The sequence below is a fragment of the Pteropus alecto genome, unplaced genomic scaffold, assembly GCF_000325575.1.
Source record: "Pteropus alecto unplaced genomic scaffold, ASM32557v1 scaffold61, whole genome shotgun sequence".
Classification (NCBI taxonomy): domain Eukaryota; kingdom Metazoa; phylum Chordata; class Mammalia; order Chiroptera; family Pteropodidae; genus Pteropus; species Pteropus alecto.
The window spans coordinates 19,158,593-19,175,980 of record NW_006434835.1 but is presented as its reverse complement, the minus strand read 5'-3'; the positions used below and the strand labels follow the sequence as shown (position 1 = coordinate 19,175,980).

At 50.0% G+C, this 17,388-nt stretch overlaps 1 protein-coding gene across 1 annotated transcript in view; it reads left to right on the top strand.

Annotated features, from left to right (window-relative positions):
- The window catches only part of GALNT14 (polypeptide N-acetylgalactosaminyltransferase 14), a 187,564-nt gene that overhangs the window by 150,297 nt on the left and 19,879 nt on the right, over positions 1-17,388 (top strand). The window contains exons 6-9 of the mRNA XM_006910362.1: positions 78-199; positions 6,135-6,222; positions 6,993-7,077; positions 8,290-8,393. Of these exons, the coding sequence (XP_006910424.1) occupies positions 78-199; positions 6,135-6,222; positions 6,993-7,077; positions 8,290-8,393 (399 nt within the window). The remainder of the gene's footprint in view (positions 1-77; positions 200-6,134; positions 6,223-6,992; positions 7,078-8,289; positions 8,394-17,388) is intronic.

Sequence of the window (17,388 nt, the reverse complement as noted above, 5' to 3'; positions counted from 1 at the left end):
GCTGCGTGCCTCTTCCATGGGCTTGCTGGACGAGGGAGCGACAGGAACGCCCACTTGGCCATTTGTCCCCAATGCAGGCCTGGTCCGGTCCCGGATGCGGGGCGCCGACGTTGCCCGGGGCACCACTCTGACTTTCCTGGACAGCCACTGTGAGGTGAACCGGGACTGGCTCCAGCCGCTGCTGCACAGGGTCAAAGAGGTGAGTGCGGCCAGACCGACGAGCAGAGGGATTCCGTGCCCCCAGCGTCTCCAGGCTCTCCCAAGCTCAGTGCTTCACATATGTCCCCAACGCCTCTGGGAGGTGGATGGGACAGATTGCTGTTCCTGTTTTAGAGTTGGGGGGACTCATACACTAAGTGCTGTTTAGAAAAATTCCTTCTCCCCTCTTTTTGACATAATCTAGAAAAAGAAGTCTGGATTGAGAAATAGTAGTTATGAATAGACCATTAAGTCAAGGGGTTTCGCCTGGCCCCGAGGCCCTTCCAAATCCTCCCGCCCTCGGGCTCAGTCTGCAGCCACAGTGGGCCACCTCCTCGGTCTCAGGCTCTAGAAAAACTGAGCCCGTCCTTCTCCCCAGACATGCCCCACCTTCCCACTGCTCCACCTCTGACCAAGCCCTTTCTGTCCCCGGAGGCCCTTCCCCTTCCCTCGGCAAGCCCCCTTGCTCTTCAGGGCTTTGCCCACGTCTCCCCTCCTCCTCCGAGTCTTTCCTGACTGCCTGGCCAGCTGGGGTCACTCCAGCTGGGATCACTCCTGGCAAGAATTGCTCACTGGCCCTGTAGTTTCCTTTTCTGGATTTAGTTCTCTGTCTCCCAGAATAGACTACAACCCTCGGGAGCACCAATCACTTCCTTGTGGCCGCCCTGCCTATTCAGTGTTCAGAAAAGATCATTAGAAACCAGATGCCATGGGGAGGCGATAAGATGCAACGGGAGTAAAGCAGGCTCACTTCCTGCCCCTAAATTAACAGACACTTACTGAGCACCTATTTTGGGTAAAGTTGCAAGGGAGGGAGATCCCGTCTTAGGCACACACCCTGCTTGGTTCCTCAACCGAAGCACTCAGGACCTTAGTTTTGGGTTTTTATGGAGGTGTGATTGCAGGGGTGATTTGTTATGTAGGCATAGTTGATTGAATCATTGGCCATTGATGACTGAACCCTTTTTCCAGTGTCTCAACCCTCCCTGAGGTGGGGGGAAGGGGGCTTGACAGGGGAGGTAAGGGGACCGGGGTTGGGGGGAGGGAAGTTCCAGCCCTCTCATGATCAGAGTTGGTTCCTCTGACAAGCAGCCCTCATCCTCCTAGAGCCCCTCATTAGCATAAACTGAGGTAGGTAAAAGAGGCTTATGAATAACAAAAGATGCTCTTCTCACCACCCCACCCCCACCCCCATTCACTTGGGAAGTTAGAAGGGTTTAGTAGCTCTGTTCCATGAACCAGGAACAAAGGCCAAATATGTATTTACTATGTCACAGCATCACAGCATATGCCACATTTTGTTTATCTATTCATCTGCTGATGGACATTTGGGTTGTTTCAAACCACCTTTTTACTATTGTGAATAGTGCTGCGGCAAATCTTCCTTGTAAGTTGTTTGACTCTCTGTTTCCGATTCTTTGGGGTATATACCAAGGAGTGGAATTGCTGGATGATGTGATAATTCAGTGTTTGACCTATAGGAACCCCCAGGCTGAGGAGTCCCTGCAGCATGTGTTAAGGGGCTTTGCTTTCCTCAGACAAACTTGACAAACCTGCCAGACCTTTTCCATTCCCAGGGCGCTGAGTCAGTCTCAGGATGCTCCTGTTTCTGCATTGGTAGCCAGCCTTACCTGCGAGATGGGGGAAGCCTTCATTTCCTCCTTCCTGTCTGTGAGCGCTGCCTGCCGCCCAGCCCAGTGGCCCTCCTCTGGGAGTCATTCATTCCTACGATCCAGCTCAGCCTCCCAGGCCAAGCTTCTGGATTCTACCACTATCAGGCCTAAAGCTTTCATAGCAGAGGGTTGGTCAGACCAAGTCCCACTCTACCCCTACAGAGCTTTTCACCAGACCCTGACTCTCGATGACTGCGTGGTTTCCCCTGAGAAATCCCTTTCAGGATAAGGAGTGTGGGCGAGTGTCAACCTGTGTTTCCACGTGTCTTCGTATGTCTTTGTCTTGTCTCACAGTAAAACGTGATTTGATCTCGTACGTGTAAGTGGAAAATTTAAGCTGTAATTGGGGTTTGGGATTTTCAAAAATAGAAAAAGATAAGAAAGAGGCTGGTCTCGAGCTGTCAGAAGCTGTCCTTGACTGATATTTTCCACATGGAAAATCTCGATTTCCCCTCTCTCCTTTCAATTCCGTGATACGTGAAACGAGGACCGAGTTCATTTGTTTGTTTAACGTAGGCTTCTTTTTTCCCCTCCTAATCTACATATTTCCTTACTAGAAAAAAAGATTTTAAGAAATTTCAATCCCTGTAGCATTTGGTAAATTGATATAAATAATGGCTTACATATGTTTCCAAGGCCTTTCACGTGCTTTTCTCTCTTATTCCTTCCAAAAGCCCTGTTAGGAAGGCAGGATAGTTTTGCCAGTACTGATTTATCCTCGCTTCACAGATGAAGAAACAGAGGGGTGGTCCTCGGTGTGTGCTGATTTGCTTAAGGTCACGCGTATTCTAGATGGCAGAACCGGAACAGGTACTCAGGTCTCCTGTTACAGCGTCATTTCTTTGAGGACCCCCTCCTGCCCCAATCCTCCTTCCAGGCTAGCTTAGAGACCCCATCCTAAAACTCTCCTCACCTTTCCACCATCTTCCCTGACCTGCAAGGTAGACTGCGAGGTCTTACTCATCTTTGTGCCTGCCACGATTCCGAAACCACAGTCGGTGCTCAGAAATGCTGGTCAGTGAAATGAGTGAATGTCTCCGGGAGTTTTTTTGACTGTCCATTGACAATGCGGTTTTAAGTCCAAGTCCCAAGTTTAAGAGTATGAATGGATGGAGAAATGAAAGTTATGACTGCAGGGGTGATTGATGGCCATTGGCCCCCAGTGGGGGCGGGGCTTGGGCTTGGATTTGTAGGGTGTGTGGGAGGGAGAAGGGGTGTAGTCCAGATCTGCCAGGGATTCCACCAGCTGCTTGCCTGACCTACCTATAGGCCCAGCCTCCTGGGTCATGCAGGCGGGGACCTCTGAAGGGTCTGGATATCTTTATGGAGAGTCCTTCATCCCTTAAGCCTACAGGGGGAGAGGCCATCTTGCTCAGCTGTAATTGATCCACCTGCTTTGCTGCCAGCCATTGACACAATGTCCTCAGTGGGAGTAAATAGATGGCCTCTTTTAGCCAGCACTGATTGAACACCTGCTACCCACCAGGCTCTGGGCTGGGGCTGAAAGATCCAACAGTGGAGCAGATACTGACCCCCCTCCCAGGGTCACTCAGAGAGATTTGTGTTCTGGCTTTGATGGGTCATTTATAAAGTCTCCTGCAGCCCCTTTTCAAGGTTATGGCTCCACACAGCACTTAGCCGCAGACATCTCTCGCTGCCTATCTGGTCTCCTTGACTGCAAGGAGACACTGTCACCAAGTTGTGACAGGAATAACAGAAGGACAGAAATCCTCTGAATTTATAGGAAAAGTATACCAGAGCTTGTCACAGCCCTGGCGGCAGAGAACCCATGGATGGTGTCTTGGGGAAACATGGATGAGGCAAGCAACCAGGATCTTACTTTGCATTTTGGTTTCCAAGTACTGACAATAGATTTTTTTAAAACAACAAGATTGAAGTCTGGGGGTCCCCAAGACCACCCTCAGGTTTAATTCACTAGAAAGACTCAAAACTTAACAAAGCGGTTATACTCATGGTTACTGTTTGGTACAGTGCAAAGATACAGATTAAAATCAGCAACAGGAAATGGAACACAGAGAGAGTTCCAGGGACAAGCCTCCAGCCGTCCTCTTCCCATGGTGTTACATGGATAGCCCTTACTTCTTCTAACAAGGACGTGTGGCAATGTGCATAGAGTATTGCAAAACAGAGACCCACCTGAGCCTTGGTGTCTAGAGTTTCTATTGGGGGTTGGTTACGTACACATGGCTGATCACTCCCATGATGTTGTACCTCTCCAGAGGTCAAGTTGAGTTGGTGCCACACCGCCAAGGCCCTCACCCAAAATCACATTGTTAGCATAGATAATCGGGTATAGCCTAAAGCTCCCAGGTAAACAGAGATGTTCTTATAGGCAGGACATTCCAAGAGCTTAGACATTACCTCAAAAGGGCTGGGCAGGGCTCAAATATCTTTGTGTAAGGTTAATCCTTTGCTACACAAGGGTCTACGTAGTGAAGCTGCAGAGGCTCAGAACCTTAGCAAGCAAAGGCAAAACGAGGACTTTATCAGACCTACAGAAGGTCAATCTCTGAACTTCTGGGAACATTTCAGAATTCAAGTCTTTGAGGAGCGTGTCTGTATAGGTATCAGTGTGGGTGGCTCTGTGTGTGTATGTAGTATGTACACACACACAGATGCATGATGACAGTGGCCGGGGAGGAGCCCCGGAGAACTGTGGCAGCTGGGCAGATGCTGTGTTGACTGCGAAGGCGGCATCTGTGCACATCCCAAAGGTGGAAGTAATGCATTGAAGATGAGCATTTCTTTCCACATGGGCCAGTTGGCTTCAGAGGTACCTTGTCACTGTCAGGATGAGTCACACATGGAGGCTGAGGGGCCAAATTAAATCTGCGAACGTAAAAGCAGGCACTCACTGAATCTGAGCTTAAAATGAGAAGACAGTCTCATCTAGAGGAGAGATCGAACCAGGAAATTAAATGGCTGCAAGAGAAACAGAAGTTGCTGCCAGGGCCGGCCAGGGGTGCTGGGTGCAGAAGACTGGAGAATGGTCTTGCCTGGTTCTCCCTGGCTTCTGGATTCCATTTAGCTATCAACTCTCAGTGTTCACAGCTAGTTCACGCTGCCCACGGGGCTGATTCCTCTTTCTGCACACCTGGTACAGGGGAGTTCACTCAGAATTTGGAAACATTTAGAAAATATATACGATGCCTTGGTGGCCCCCAGGAGCTGGTGAATTTGTCTTGCAGATTTTGAAAATGACCCCTGGATGGCTTTGATGCCCGTGGACAGGGTGGCCTGGGGGAAGAAACAAGCAGTGAGGCTGGAAAGCTAGTTACAGGCCTGTTTTTGCTGGTCTCGGATGCCAGACTAAGGAATTCGACCTTATCTTCCAGGCCTTTAGTTGTTGAGCTGCAGAGTGAGATTTGCACATGCGGAAAACGACTCTGTCAGCCACCCATAGAATAAAAGAGGAAGGGTCAGATGGAGGTGGGGAGGGGCCAGGTGTAGGGGATGAAGAAGAGGCAGAGTTCATTTGGAAGAGTGGGGTTTAGAGCTAAAATTAGCAGGATTGATCCCATCGATGAGCAGAGGTGAAGCATCTTAGTTTAGTGCTGGGGAGGAAGGAGGATACAAGATGATTCTGTTAACAGAAATAGGGAGCCAAAGGGAAGGAGCACCTTCGGGGAGAAGGTGACGAAGCCACTGCTGAAGGCTGTGTGAGATCCACATGGAGCCGGCCACTGGCATGCTGGGTCCGAATGTGGACGCGAGGAGGGACGTCAGGGCCAGAGGTGCAGATTTGTGCATGTCCCAGGTGATACCAGAAGTTAGGAATCTCTGAAAATGTCATCATCGATTTGCCTATAAACATAAGCATAGAACGAAAGTATATGGCAAGTCCAAGAGGTTCCCACTGTGGCCGTGCAGCTTTGCTTCTTGAGGCTGCAGGCTGTCTTTGGTGAAGGACTCCCGGAGCTCCCTCCTTCCTGATGTCCCCTTTCTCAGTGGGCAGCGTTCTCCAGCCAGCCTCACTGTGTCTCTGCCATGCTTAGATGGCCACTGTGGCTGGGGAGGCACGTGGGAGTCAGGGGCAGGCCGTTAGCATTTTAGACATGGGAACTAGAAATGTCACAGCGTCCAGTGTCCCATGTTATAGATGAGAAAACTGAGGCACAGGGAGGAAATTGTTTGGTCAAGGCCCCAAAACCAGTCTCTGGCACTGCCAAGGGGAGGCCCTAGCAAGCTCCCTGAGCCCCAGCCTGACACCACACAGTGAGCACGGGGTGTGTCGTTTGACAGGACTACACGCGGGTGGTGTGCCCTGTGATCGATATCATCAACCTGGACACCTTCAGCTACATCGAGTCTGCCACGGAGCTCAGAGGGGGTGAGTGGGGCCAACACCTTCTCTCCATCAGGACTTTCTTTTTCTCCTAATCATTGCCATCAAGGGGGACAGTGAGGAAAAGTCTCCTAGTGATCTGTCTAGAACGTCCAGCCTCGTATCTGGCAGCGTCAGTAGCTGCCACATGGCCCTTACCACTGGGGCGGAGCGGGGAAGGGCCAGGAGAGTGGGCAGGTTGTTCCCAGCGCCTGGAGCTCTGGCTCCAGCACAGGGCTCATGCCAGGGCTGGACACTGAGGGAAGCAAGGCGCCCCTGGCTGTGAGGGCCTGAATTGTTCTGGCGCCTCATCATTGGGTACCACCCTGTCCCCAAGGCCCACCATGCTCTCTGCCCAGGCCTGGTGCTCCCGCCACCCCAAGACTGAATTTTGGTGACTCAGCCCCCTCACAAACCTGCTTACACCTTTCCAAGTCTCCTAGCCAAGGGCCATGTTCTGTAACTGTCCACCTTGTCTCCCCTGGGCTCTGTCATATCTGACACGAATTTTTCTCCTCCCCACTTTAGTTCTAACTGCACCCAGCAGAGAAGGCTCAGGAATGCAGTAGGAGGTAGAAAAAGAAAAGGAAGCTGGGAAAGGGAAAATAAGCAAGGCAGCCTCGCTGCGGATCAGCCTGGGAGACTCGTCCCAACCTTTGGGACCAGCTTCCCCAGGAAACTGGTCTGTTCATGAACTCCTAGAAAAGGGACAGAATGAGCAAGCTCTGCAGGCACATGAGAGGGACCACGTCGACTGAGCGGGTGCTGTGTTTTAGGGTTTGACTGGAGCCTCCACTTCCAATGGGAGCAGCTCTCCTCAGATCAGAAGGCTCGGCGCCTGGACCCCACTGAGCCCATTAGGTAAGTCGGAGCAAGTGTGGGTGGGCAGATTCACTCCCACGTGGTCCTTCCCGCTGTCACATGGTATAGGGAAGCATGCCACATCGGATGTTCAAAGGGGAGATGCTAAAGGGCAGAGGCCAAGAGAGCCCTTGGCCAGGCTAGCGCCACTTTTGCTTTCATTTTAAGAGGCTATTGTCCTCACGGACACTTCTACTAAGGGGATGGGGGCCTGGGGAGACCTGCGCTGAGGACTTGCCCACTGTCATCACCCACACACGGACACTTCTACTAAGGGGATGGGGGCCTGGGGAGACTTGCCCACTGTCATCACCCACACACATACTCATGCTTCCTGCTAAACGTTGGAGAGGCCCAGATGGTCCTGTTTGAGCCTCTGATGAGAAAAGATGGTCCCTTAGGAGCAGAGCCCCCAGGTCTTGGATGTCAGAATTTAGCCCAGGAAGGTTGAGTCGGCCATTGCAGTAATTGGAGGCCGATATCAAGGCATGGCTGAGCTGCTTATTAATGGACACATCTGCCCTGTTCTGAGTGAGAACATGACAGTGGCGTCAACTCTGGGCTGCTTTTGCACCGCTGTATATGGCTTTGTCCTGATCGACATTCTCTCTTCCAGCTCCCATTATGACCACCCTAATGACGTCATTTTAACTCAATTACCTCCGTAAAGACCCCTCTCCAAATACGGTCACATTCTGAGGTTCTGGGGGTTAGGACCCCAACATTTTCGGGGGACATAACCTATAACAGAGGGGTAAAAAGAGAAAAAACAGAGAGCCCAGTCTCATGAAACAGACGTGCTGTTAACAGGGGCCACCTCAGCCCTTCTTCTCTGCCTGGTCAGTGACCCTCTGCCCCTGCTCCAATAGTGAGCTTTTAAGAGAGCCAGGCTGGGCAGGCCTGTGGGGGAGGCCAGTGCAGACTCCCCAGGCCCGCAGAGCAGCTGAGGTTCTGAGCCGCTCCTGCCCCTGCTACAGGAGGTACGCTGTTGAGTGAATTAGCCTGTCCACAAGGCCAGGAGATTTCCAATCAAAGAGGAAAACCCTGGAGCACGTTTGTGTTTTAGGTAAGTCGTAAAACGTATTGGCCTTTCTGAAGAGGTGCAGAAATGGTAGGGAAATGACCTTGAGTTCTGGACCACTAGGGCAGAAGAATGAGGCAGTGGTGCCCTTCCCATAACCCATCCTCCTTCTTCTCCTTTCAAATGCATAGGACTCCAATCATAGCTGGAGGGCTCTTCGTGATGGACAAATCCTGGTTTGATTTCCTGGGGAAATATGACATGGACATGGACATCTGGGGTGGGGAGAACTTTGGTGAGTTACTGTCTCTGCAAGCTGGGGCTGCGGTGGGAATGTCATGTCCTTGGACCACATGTGCCTGGGAAGAAGGTATAGGAATGGAGACAAAGTTATCCCTTTGGGGGAAGACCAGGCTCCGGGTACTGGGAGGGTAGAGGCAACCAGGGAATTGCTCCTTGGGACCAAGTGGATGCTCAGGACCAGGAAGACCCCTTAAAGGGAAGCTGAGAAAAAAGCCAGGAGAAACACCAAGTCTGAGGTCTGGAGGTGGGTGTGAGCGAGGAGCCCTGAACTGGGGAATTTGGAGTTGCAATGAGACTGAGGAATGGGATTGACAGCGACACTGGTGACATCTAGATCACATCTCTTGGCTGCTCTATGCATGTTAGCACTCAGCACTGGGTTAATGAGGAGGGTCTGGGGTGACTGCTGTGGAAACCCTGGCGATATCTTGCCTTTATCTTTTAGTGCAGAGAAAGGGGTAGAGGTAGAGGGGCTGGGTTACAAGTTCCAAAACTGTACAAGCAGGAGGGCCAGGTGAGGCCACACTGGTGTCGGGCTGCAGTTTGCAGAAAGAGCAGTCAGAGATCCGTTTCATTTGGCTGAGGACACTGAGCGACCCTCCAGTTTCCTCGTCTATTAAAAGCATAACTTGGGGATGCTTGTGGGGGTTGTTGTGAAAATCCGTCAAGGTAAGTCTATAAAAATCCTAGCACCTTACGGGCACAAGAAATGTTAGCTTTCCTTCTTTCCATCAGATGAAACCTAAGAGATGACTAGAATATTAGCTGCACACGTGAGTCTGTTTTGTTCACAGCTGTCTCCAGTGCTCAGTGTATACCTGCCGCAAAGAAGGCTTCAGTAACTCTTTGTTGAATAAGGAAGAGGAAGAGTCCCCCAGTACTGGAGCCCCTTCCCCTCTCAGCACCAGGAAGCGTGTGCGGCACGGGCTCCCGGAGCAGGGGCTCAGGCCAGGAGAATGATCCATGGGGCTCAGCCTGGCATTTAGCAGTAATCCCGCGCATCGTCCTCTGCCATTGTTTTCTCCTATTCCTGCCTCCAGAGTGTTTTATGGCTTTCTTCCTCAGTCACTAAGAGTTATTTCCTGGAAATTTATGGCTGCTGGCCTGACCCACAGCATCTGTTCTCCCAAACTGGGCAGTGTAGAGAAATCCATCAGAAAAGTCTGTCTGCTGCCATACGGAGGCTGGATTAGAAGCACTCAGACAAAGCAAAAAACCCCAACACCCACGAACCAAACTAAGTCCCTTCCTGGTCTCCGTCCTGAACCGTGAAGGGGCCTTGGCTGTGGTTTTGAGGTTGGATCTGCCTGCACCAGCCCGGGAGGATTTGCAGTAAGGTATGCTCTCGGTATTCTCAATGGGGACAAGATTTCTCTCTTTCCGGGCAGAGCCAGTCGGATGTCGTGATGATCACAGCACCTCTCATGATCCTTAGGGATGAGCTGCTTTAGCCTTTCTTTCTGGCCACTGAGTGAATCCCTTCTGTAACACTTTTGATAGATAGCAGTCATCCGGTCTCTGCCCAGATGCTACTTATGGTGATGTGTTCACTGGTTCACAACTCAGCATGTTCTCTTGAGGATTTTTGCGTTGCAGTGTTAGAAAATTCTTCTAAGTCGAAGCCCATCTCTCTCCAGCTTCCATCTGTCATCAGAGTTTGTTGTGCCCTCTTGAACCTTGCAAAGTGAGTACGTTCCTTCTTCCCCGGGCAGCCACATTTGGACTTAGGCGACATGTTATTTTTAATGATGGCACATTCTGGTCCAGCCTACCAGTACCTTCTCTTTGCAGCAATGTTGACGCACATCTGCTCAAATCAAATGGCAATCTCACCGAGTCAGCTCCTGAGTCCTTTGCATTAACAAGTGCTGAGTTGAATAGGGAAGTAGGGAGGGGCTTCCGCAGAGGTGCGGGGGAGATATTTTATAATCCATCACAAAATTTTTAAACCACAAAAAAAGCACTGCAGACAACTATAACAGGAAACACTTGGTTTTCTCCCATCCCAATATTCCATAATGTTATAGCCAGCTCCTAGCACTTTGAAAGCCATTTCTGGATTTTTTTTTTTTCTTAGCATTTTATATGCCAGAAAATGCAGTGCTTTTGCGATGATGGACATATCATGTGAATAGCACCAGCTCTGTGAGTGAGCATAGTTAGGCACCTGAGTTCGTGAAAGTCAGAATTTGGAAGAGTCCATGCAGGATGGGGCGATGATCAGGGGTTTGGTGGGGTTGCAGAGTGATGCTTCAGCTGCAAAGGGGAGATGATGCTGCAAGGGGTAGGAGGAAGTAGTGTGTCACAGTGAAGGGGTTTCTGCTCCAGGGTGTGGCAAGAGGGGCCTCCCCACACCCCAGCTCACCAAGTCCTGAAGATCTACTCCCCTCAGCATTGCTCACATCCTTTCTCCTCTCTTCATCCTCAATGCTCTCCAGAATGGTCCTCCACCTCTGTTCTACTCCTGCAAAGCCATCTTCTCACACTCCTGCCAAAGTGCTCTCTCTAGAATGCAGATCTCTCCCTCCCTCCCAGGCCCAGCAGCCTCCAGTGGCTGCTTCTTATCCTGAGGACAAGGCCCCTGCTCCTCAGCTGGGTCCCTTCTTGGTCTTGTCCACCTCTCCAGTCTTCAGTCCAGAGGCACTGCCCAGATGTATCCAGACTCCAACGACCTAGTCGCAGTTCTCCACCAAACTGAGGAACGCAGCTTCGGGGCTGCCTCTCCCAGGACTTGGACGCCTTCCCTGCCCACTCTGTTCCATACCCCTCCCTCCCTCTGTGCCCCCAGCACCCGGCTCCCCTCTTTACCCTGGCACAGAGCCCTCCCAGGTACTTGTATTTATTCATCCGTGCCTACCGCTCTGCCTCCTACTAAACTTGGAGCAATGCAAGTTCATCCAACTTCTCGTCCTCAAGGCCAGGAATGGTGGAAATTGCTCTCTAACTGTGTTTAAAAGCGAGAGACTGACGGGGAAGGGGAGTCATGATGGGAAGGGCGGCATGTATCCAACCTATGAGGCTCCATTTAAAACAGATCTCAGTGCATTAAATGGAGCTCATGGAGACGAATAACAACAGCGGGTAAAGATGTCTCTTCGAAAAATGAGATTTCTGTGTGTTCCAGGCGGTTTGGCTGTTTTGTATTGATTGTGTTTCACAGCACAAAAATCCATGAGATTATTGGAAAAGGCTCTGGCCGGGGTGACCAAGCTGCTCCTGCCCACACCATCTCGCTTTCATCTGCTGGCAGCAGCCACAGCTGCCATGTGAAAGCCTACCCCCCACCCCACGCACTCACCCAACCTGATCCCGTACCCCCATTCCCGCAAAGTGTTTCCAACATGAGCTGAATAGTTTTGGTAATTATAACTGCAGTTCAGCATAGGAGCAGGCTTTAGGGAAATGTGGCTTTTAGCCCTTTTTTTTTTGAAGTTGTTTTGCATTAAAATTGCATGCTTAAACTTCAATTTGCATAACACAGGGCACCTAATATATCTGATACATCTACTCATTTCCAGCTGCATCTCACTTTTAGCTTTTGGTTTAGAGATAAAAAGAAGCTGTTGCCCAGGAAGAAGTGTGTGTGTGTGTGTGTGTGTGTGTGTGTGTGTGTGTGTGTGTGTATAGTTGGGGGGAGGAAGGGAAAAGGGTGCACATTTTCAAAAAAAAGAAGGCCTTAGTATATATATATAAAGGGTGAGCATGGGAGACCTGGATTTAGAAGGGGGGTTTCTAAAGCACAGCAAATGCAAAAGACAGTGCTGAAGAAAGAGATGAGGTGGGGCCCAGGAGAGGAGCCACCACCACCACCAGAGTGTGGGCGGGGACATCAGGCTGGGTAGGCCTGGCACAGGCGCATGTGTGTGGGAACGTGGGCTGTGGAATCCTTAGGCCTGAGTTTGAATCCTGTTGTCATTATGCGCTGTGTGTGTGTCCTTGTAATAATTACTTCGTATCACTGAGCCTGTTTGCAAGTCTTTAAAGTCGAGACTGACTCCTGTGGTGGGGAGAATGGCCTCCCCCCAGAGATATCCACCCCCGATCCCGTGTTAAAGAAAAAATGATTCTGAGACTTGTTAATATGGTAAAGAAGACTATTCAGGACTATCACAAAGGGTGTCAAGACTATAGCAATAGAGGCAGGAGACAGGACTCAACTCTAAATACAACAAGAGCAAGAGGGGCTTTAGAGCCAATGGGCAAGGTGGGGGTCAGTGGATGGAAATTACTAAGAGGGAGCATCAAGTGGAGGGGGTAGGATTCTTACTAAATCGACCTAAGGATTCTTGCCAGGGTAATCAGATATCAGGGGTGGGGGATTCTCTCTAACTTGGCTCAGCAGAATTCTTGCTACAACTGGGTAATGTAGTCCCAACAAGGACTGGGGCCAAGGTCAAAGCCTCATTGAGAAGAGGACTTACAGGAGCCCGACTAAAGTTTGGTCAAGAAGAACATCTTATCAGCTAGTACCTGTCAGGATGTTACCTTACATGGCAAAAGGGAGTGCGAATGTGATTAAGGCCACTGCTTGTGAAGTTGGGAGATGACCCTGGATTATCCGGCGTGGGGAGAAGGGGCAGTCTAGTCATGGGAAGCAGAGAACTCTCTCCAGCTGGAGATGGAAGAGATGAACAGAAGAAGAAGTCAGATTGATCAGCAGGATGAGAGAGACTGGCTGGCTGCTGCTGGCTTGAAGATGGAGCGGGCAGCATGGAAGTAGCTGAGGGAGGCTGCTGGCCTACAGCCAGCAAAGAAAAGGGACCCTCAGCTCCACAACTATGAGGAACTCAGTTCTGCAAACAACCTCCCTGAGCTCATAAGCAGATTCTTCTTTAGAGCCCCCAGAAAGGAACTGCTGACACCTTGAATTTGGCCTTGGGAGGCCTTTCGAAGGGGTCCAACCAAACCCACACACTAGGTTAGAGCGGTAATTTGTTATGGCAGCAATAGAAATGATTACACTGCCATATCACAGGGCTGCTGTGAAGACTAATTAGATAATGTGCAATGCCTCTGCTTCCCCTTCAGGCTCCGTGGGAGCCACTGTTGTTAGAGGAGCATCGTGCCAGACCTGCTGAAATAGTTTATCTTTCCAGCTTTATCTTTCACTCTCACCCTTTCCATGCTTGATGGCTCAAGATGAGGGAAATGGCCTCGTCTGAGAAGAGCATCCAAGTCCGATGACAAGTCATCTTTTCCCCTAAGATGGAGAACAAAGATAAAGCAGCCACTGCTCTGTTTCTCGTCTGGGCTTCTTGCTGATGCCCCATGTCCAGGAGAGATCCATTTAAGTCATCCTTTTCCACTGGGAATATGGAAAGATAAAGGGTACCATAATGACATTCACAGTTATATGGCCCTTGGTGGCCTTGATGTGACTGCAGTTACTATTCGTTTGGATGTTGGGGGCCTTGATGCAGCCGTTATTGTCCCAGATGGTCTGAAGCACAGTTTTGCTCACAGATTCAAGGCTGTTTTTACAGACCAATAAGATGATCTCCACTGGAGTCCATGTACTCATTAAAAAATAATAACAGAGCTTCCTGGCCCAGGAGGCCACGAGAACATAAAGAGTATTGAAAGGAAAGGTCTCTGTCACCACATTCATATGTGTGGACTTGTGAGTAAAAATAGCTGGGCGAGTGTCTCTTTCTGCTCACCACCGTCCGGTCTACTCCCTTTGTTCTCAATAGGTTTCAACTTGGCCAAAGGTAGACTGGATGATGCTACTGTATATACAATAGATGTCTGTATACAATGTATATGGCTTCATTTAAAACAAGGATCACTGTATTCAGTGGAGCCTGTGTCTAATGTTCCTTTCGCCTTTGCTTAGAAACGAGGCTATAAAATAAAATTAGAACCTGGACCAGTATGGCTGAGCAATGGCATATGAATAGCTGTGGTTTAGTTCCTAGGGAGAAAGTTGTCCCTTTCCCCTAATTCCTGCCCATGACCATCGTGGGCTTGTCGGGTAGACCTTGATTCTGGCAAAGCGTGGGGGCTTCTGAGTGCTGGTAAAACAACTGATGGATTGATGAGGAGATAGGAAAAAAGAGGTGAGAATGGAGGATGGGAAGGAGAATTTGCTTTCAAATATTAATCTGGAGTTTAAAGAAATTAAGAAGATAACAGTGCCCCCAATAAGGATAGAAAAATTACTCATCTCCCTGCCTGGAACTCAAAGTGGATTTGGGTCTGTGTGATATTATTCATCACGAGGGAGATTGTGCAGATACTGACTCCGTGATAACCCTCTAGAAACTCCCTACAGTGTCTTTTTTTTTTTTTTCCTATATTGTCCTTTTGATTTTTCCTCCTTTAAGTAAGAAAATGATGACTTTGCAGGACCTGTAGACCTGGAGAGCGAGGCCCTAGGCTGTGCCTGGAAAACCCGCTGACTCACACCTCACACCTTGTCTGCAGCAATTCAGATGTCAGAGCCCCCACTGCCTGTGGCTGCAGGATTACAAGTCTGTCCCAAAGGCTTCAGCAGATATCTGAGAATCACTGGGCCTGGCTTGCAGTCCTGAGAGGATACACATCATTTTCTTGAAGTCAGTGGTGTAGGTAAGGGTAAGATAACTCTACGTCCTAGGTTTCAAATATTCCACACAATAGTACCTGGAAATCATTATGCTAATCTGAACCCTGCAGGCTGCATCACCCAGACTGCCCTGACTCTGGCAGCAGCACAGCAATGCACATGGGGTCACATGTGTCAGATTACCTCGGTGACAGCAATCCAGACTCCAGAGGAGAGAAGCTATTATGCATCTAAGGCTATAGAATCCTATGGGTAGCATCGATTGACCCGAAGGAGAACTCAGACAGACATTTGTCAGGAATGGAGGAAGGAGTGGATGAGGTAGAAATGTGACCGCTGGTTATAGATCCGTCTCTCTTGCTAGTTTGCGAGCATGAAGTCAGTAGCTTTGTTTCTATAGCTGATGGTGGGTGTTCAGTACTGATAGAAGGTGGAATCGAGCAAGATCATGAGTTCTGGAGCTGGGGAAACATGCTTCACTTAGTTCCCAGATACCTACTGTCAGTTGCCCTATCAGAACCACTGCATTATAAAATAAAATAAAAGCATGGACAATGATGGGTGGGGTTGTTGGGATGACTGACAAGCTGCCACCTGAGGGAGGACTGAACAAAGCCCAGCGCAGAAGTAAAGGAAGGGGTCATTTTCTCATCATGGCTCATGATTGCAGAATTGAGAGACTGAAGTTTTAGGCTAAAGCACCAGACATGAAACGAGGAGGAAGAAGAGTGGTTTCAGTGGTGCAGGAGGGGAGGCAGGCTGTGGGAAGATGCCGATAGCATAGAAGACACTCTGCATCTGATAGTGTCCAGTGAACCTCAGTGTAGTGTCAGGCAGCCTCAGAAACTTGGTGCTGGAGCCCAGGGTAGAGCTGGGGCTGTCAGGATGGAGGTGAGTCGTCAGCATCAAGTGAACATTGGGATCAGATGAAGAAGCAGTGTCAGCAGGACACTCAGAGACAGAGCCTTGGAATGAAGAATGTCAAGAGACCAGAAAGAATGAGGAGAAGGGCCGGGGTCAGGTGATAGTACTTCCCAAGGTGGGGACCTGTGCAGGACTGTGGCAGAAGGGAGGGTATTCAGCAGATTCAGAGGAAGCACGGGAAAGAAGCAGGTTGCAGGGGCATCAGTGTGTGTAGGGGGTGGGAGTGGGATTCGCTTTGCAAATGAAGAGAGACATATGTCTCATTTGAATACATGGAAAGGAAGAGACCATAGCCGAAACGTATGCATATTTCTGGAAGAAAGCTGGCACAAAATTTGTAGGTTATATCTAGTAAGCAAAGCTTCCATCTCTAGTTTTGAGGGATTAGAGCGTTTTCCTTTTTAGGAACAAGAGCAGATCCTGTTTTGAGATCCCAGGGAGTCGGTGATTGGAGCACAGCAGATCTTAGACCTGTTAAAGAAGGCATCAGGAGACTAAATGCGCACGTGTACTAACGTAATTCCCTGGACTGACCCGTCAGCCGCTCAGCGCACTCACTGCAAGGTGGAGAGGAGATTGGCAGTTGGCTAAGCTCACTCACTGCTCCCTGCCTCCTGCAAACACCAGCCTGGGGCACACGATTCCAACACTGGTGCCCCGACCAAACCCCAGACCGCTGTGAACCATGGACCTTGATGGAGAGTCAAAATCTTGAATGTTAAGTCCCCGAATTTTAAGTGCCTCTCGTGGAAGAAGAAGGAAGTTGGAAGTGGGCACAGGTGGGTGAGGCCATCACTGTCCATATTTTAAAGAGATGGGCTTCTTCAGAGGAATAGCTCTTCATAATTGCCCTTGATCTTTCCATCACACCATTCTTCTCAAAATTCTATTTTATTTGATGCCGACAGCAATCCTGTGGAGTGTTTTTACGATCTTCGTTTGTCATATGAGGAGACCCAGCCTCAGCAAGGTCAAGCAGGTTTCCCCACAGACGCAGCGAGCAGGCTGCTGCAGGCTCAGAGCTGTTCTTTCTGTTTCTCCCCGACCCCACGTGCTTGCCATTATTCAGTGGCAACCTTGAGCAGTCCTTTCTTCATTCTAGTGTACGCATTGTCCCCAATCAGAAGGAAATCCAAGCTTCCTGAGAATGAACCAGGAAGAGCTCTCCGGGAGAGCACCTGGACAGGTAGGGGGGCAGGTGTGGAGAAGGTGGCAACAGTGGGCTTAGTGTCAAGGAAGCCTTGCCTGCAACTCAGGGACACATGGCAGAAGACAGTTGGGGACAGACAGGTGAAGTGTGGCTGAGGACTGGTGAGCGAGACAGCAGATTTGCATCAGGATGAAAAAGAGGTCCAGGCACCTGCTTGGGTAGTTGGAATGAAGGGAGACAGAGAGCAGAAGTGGGAAGGACAGCGGATGAGAGAGAGAGAGAGTCCATGGTGAAGAGACAGAGGGAGACGGGGCCCGAGGTGCTGGAGGGGGTGCAGGGCCCGTGTGTGGTGGGAAAGTGGAATGC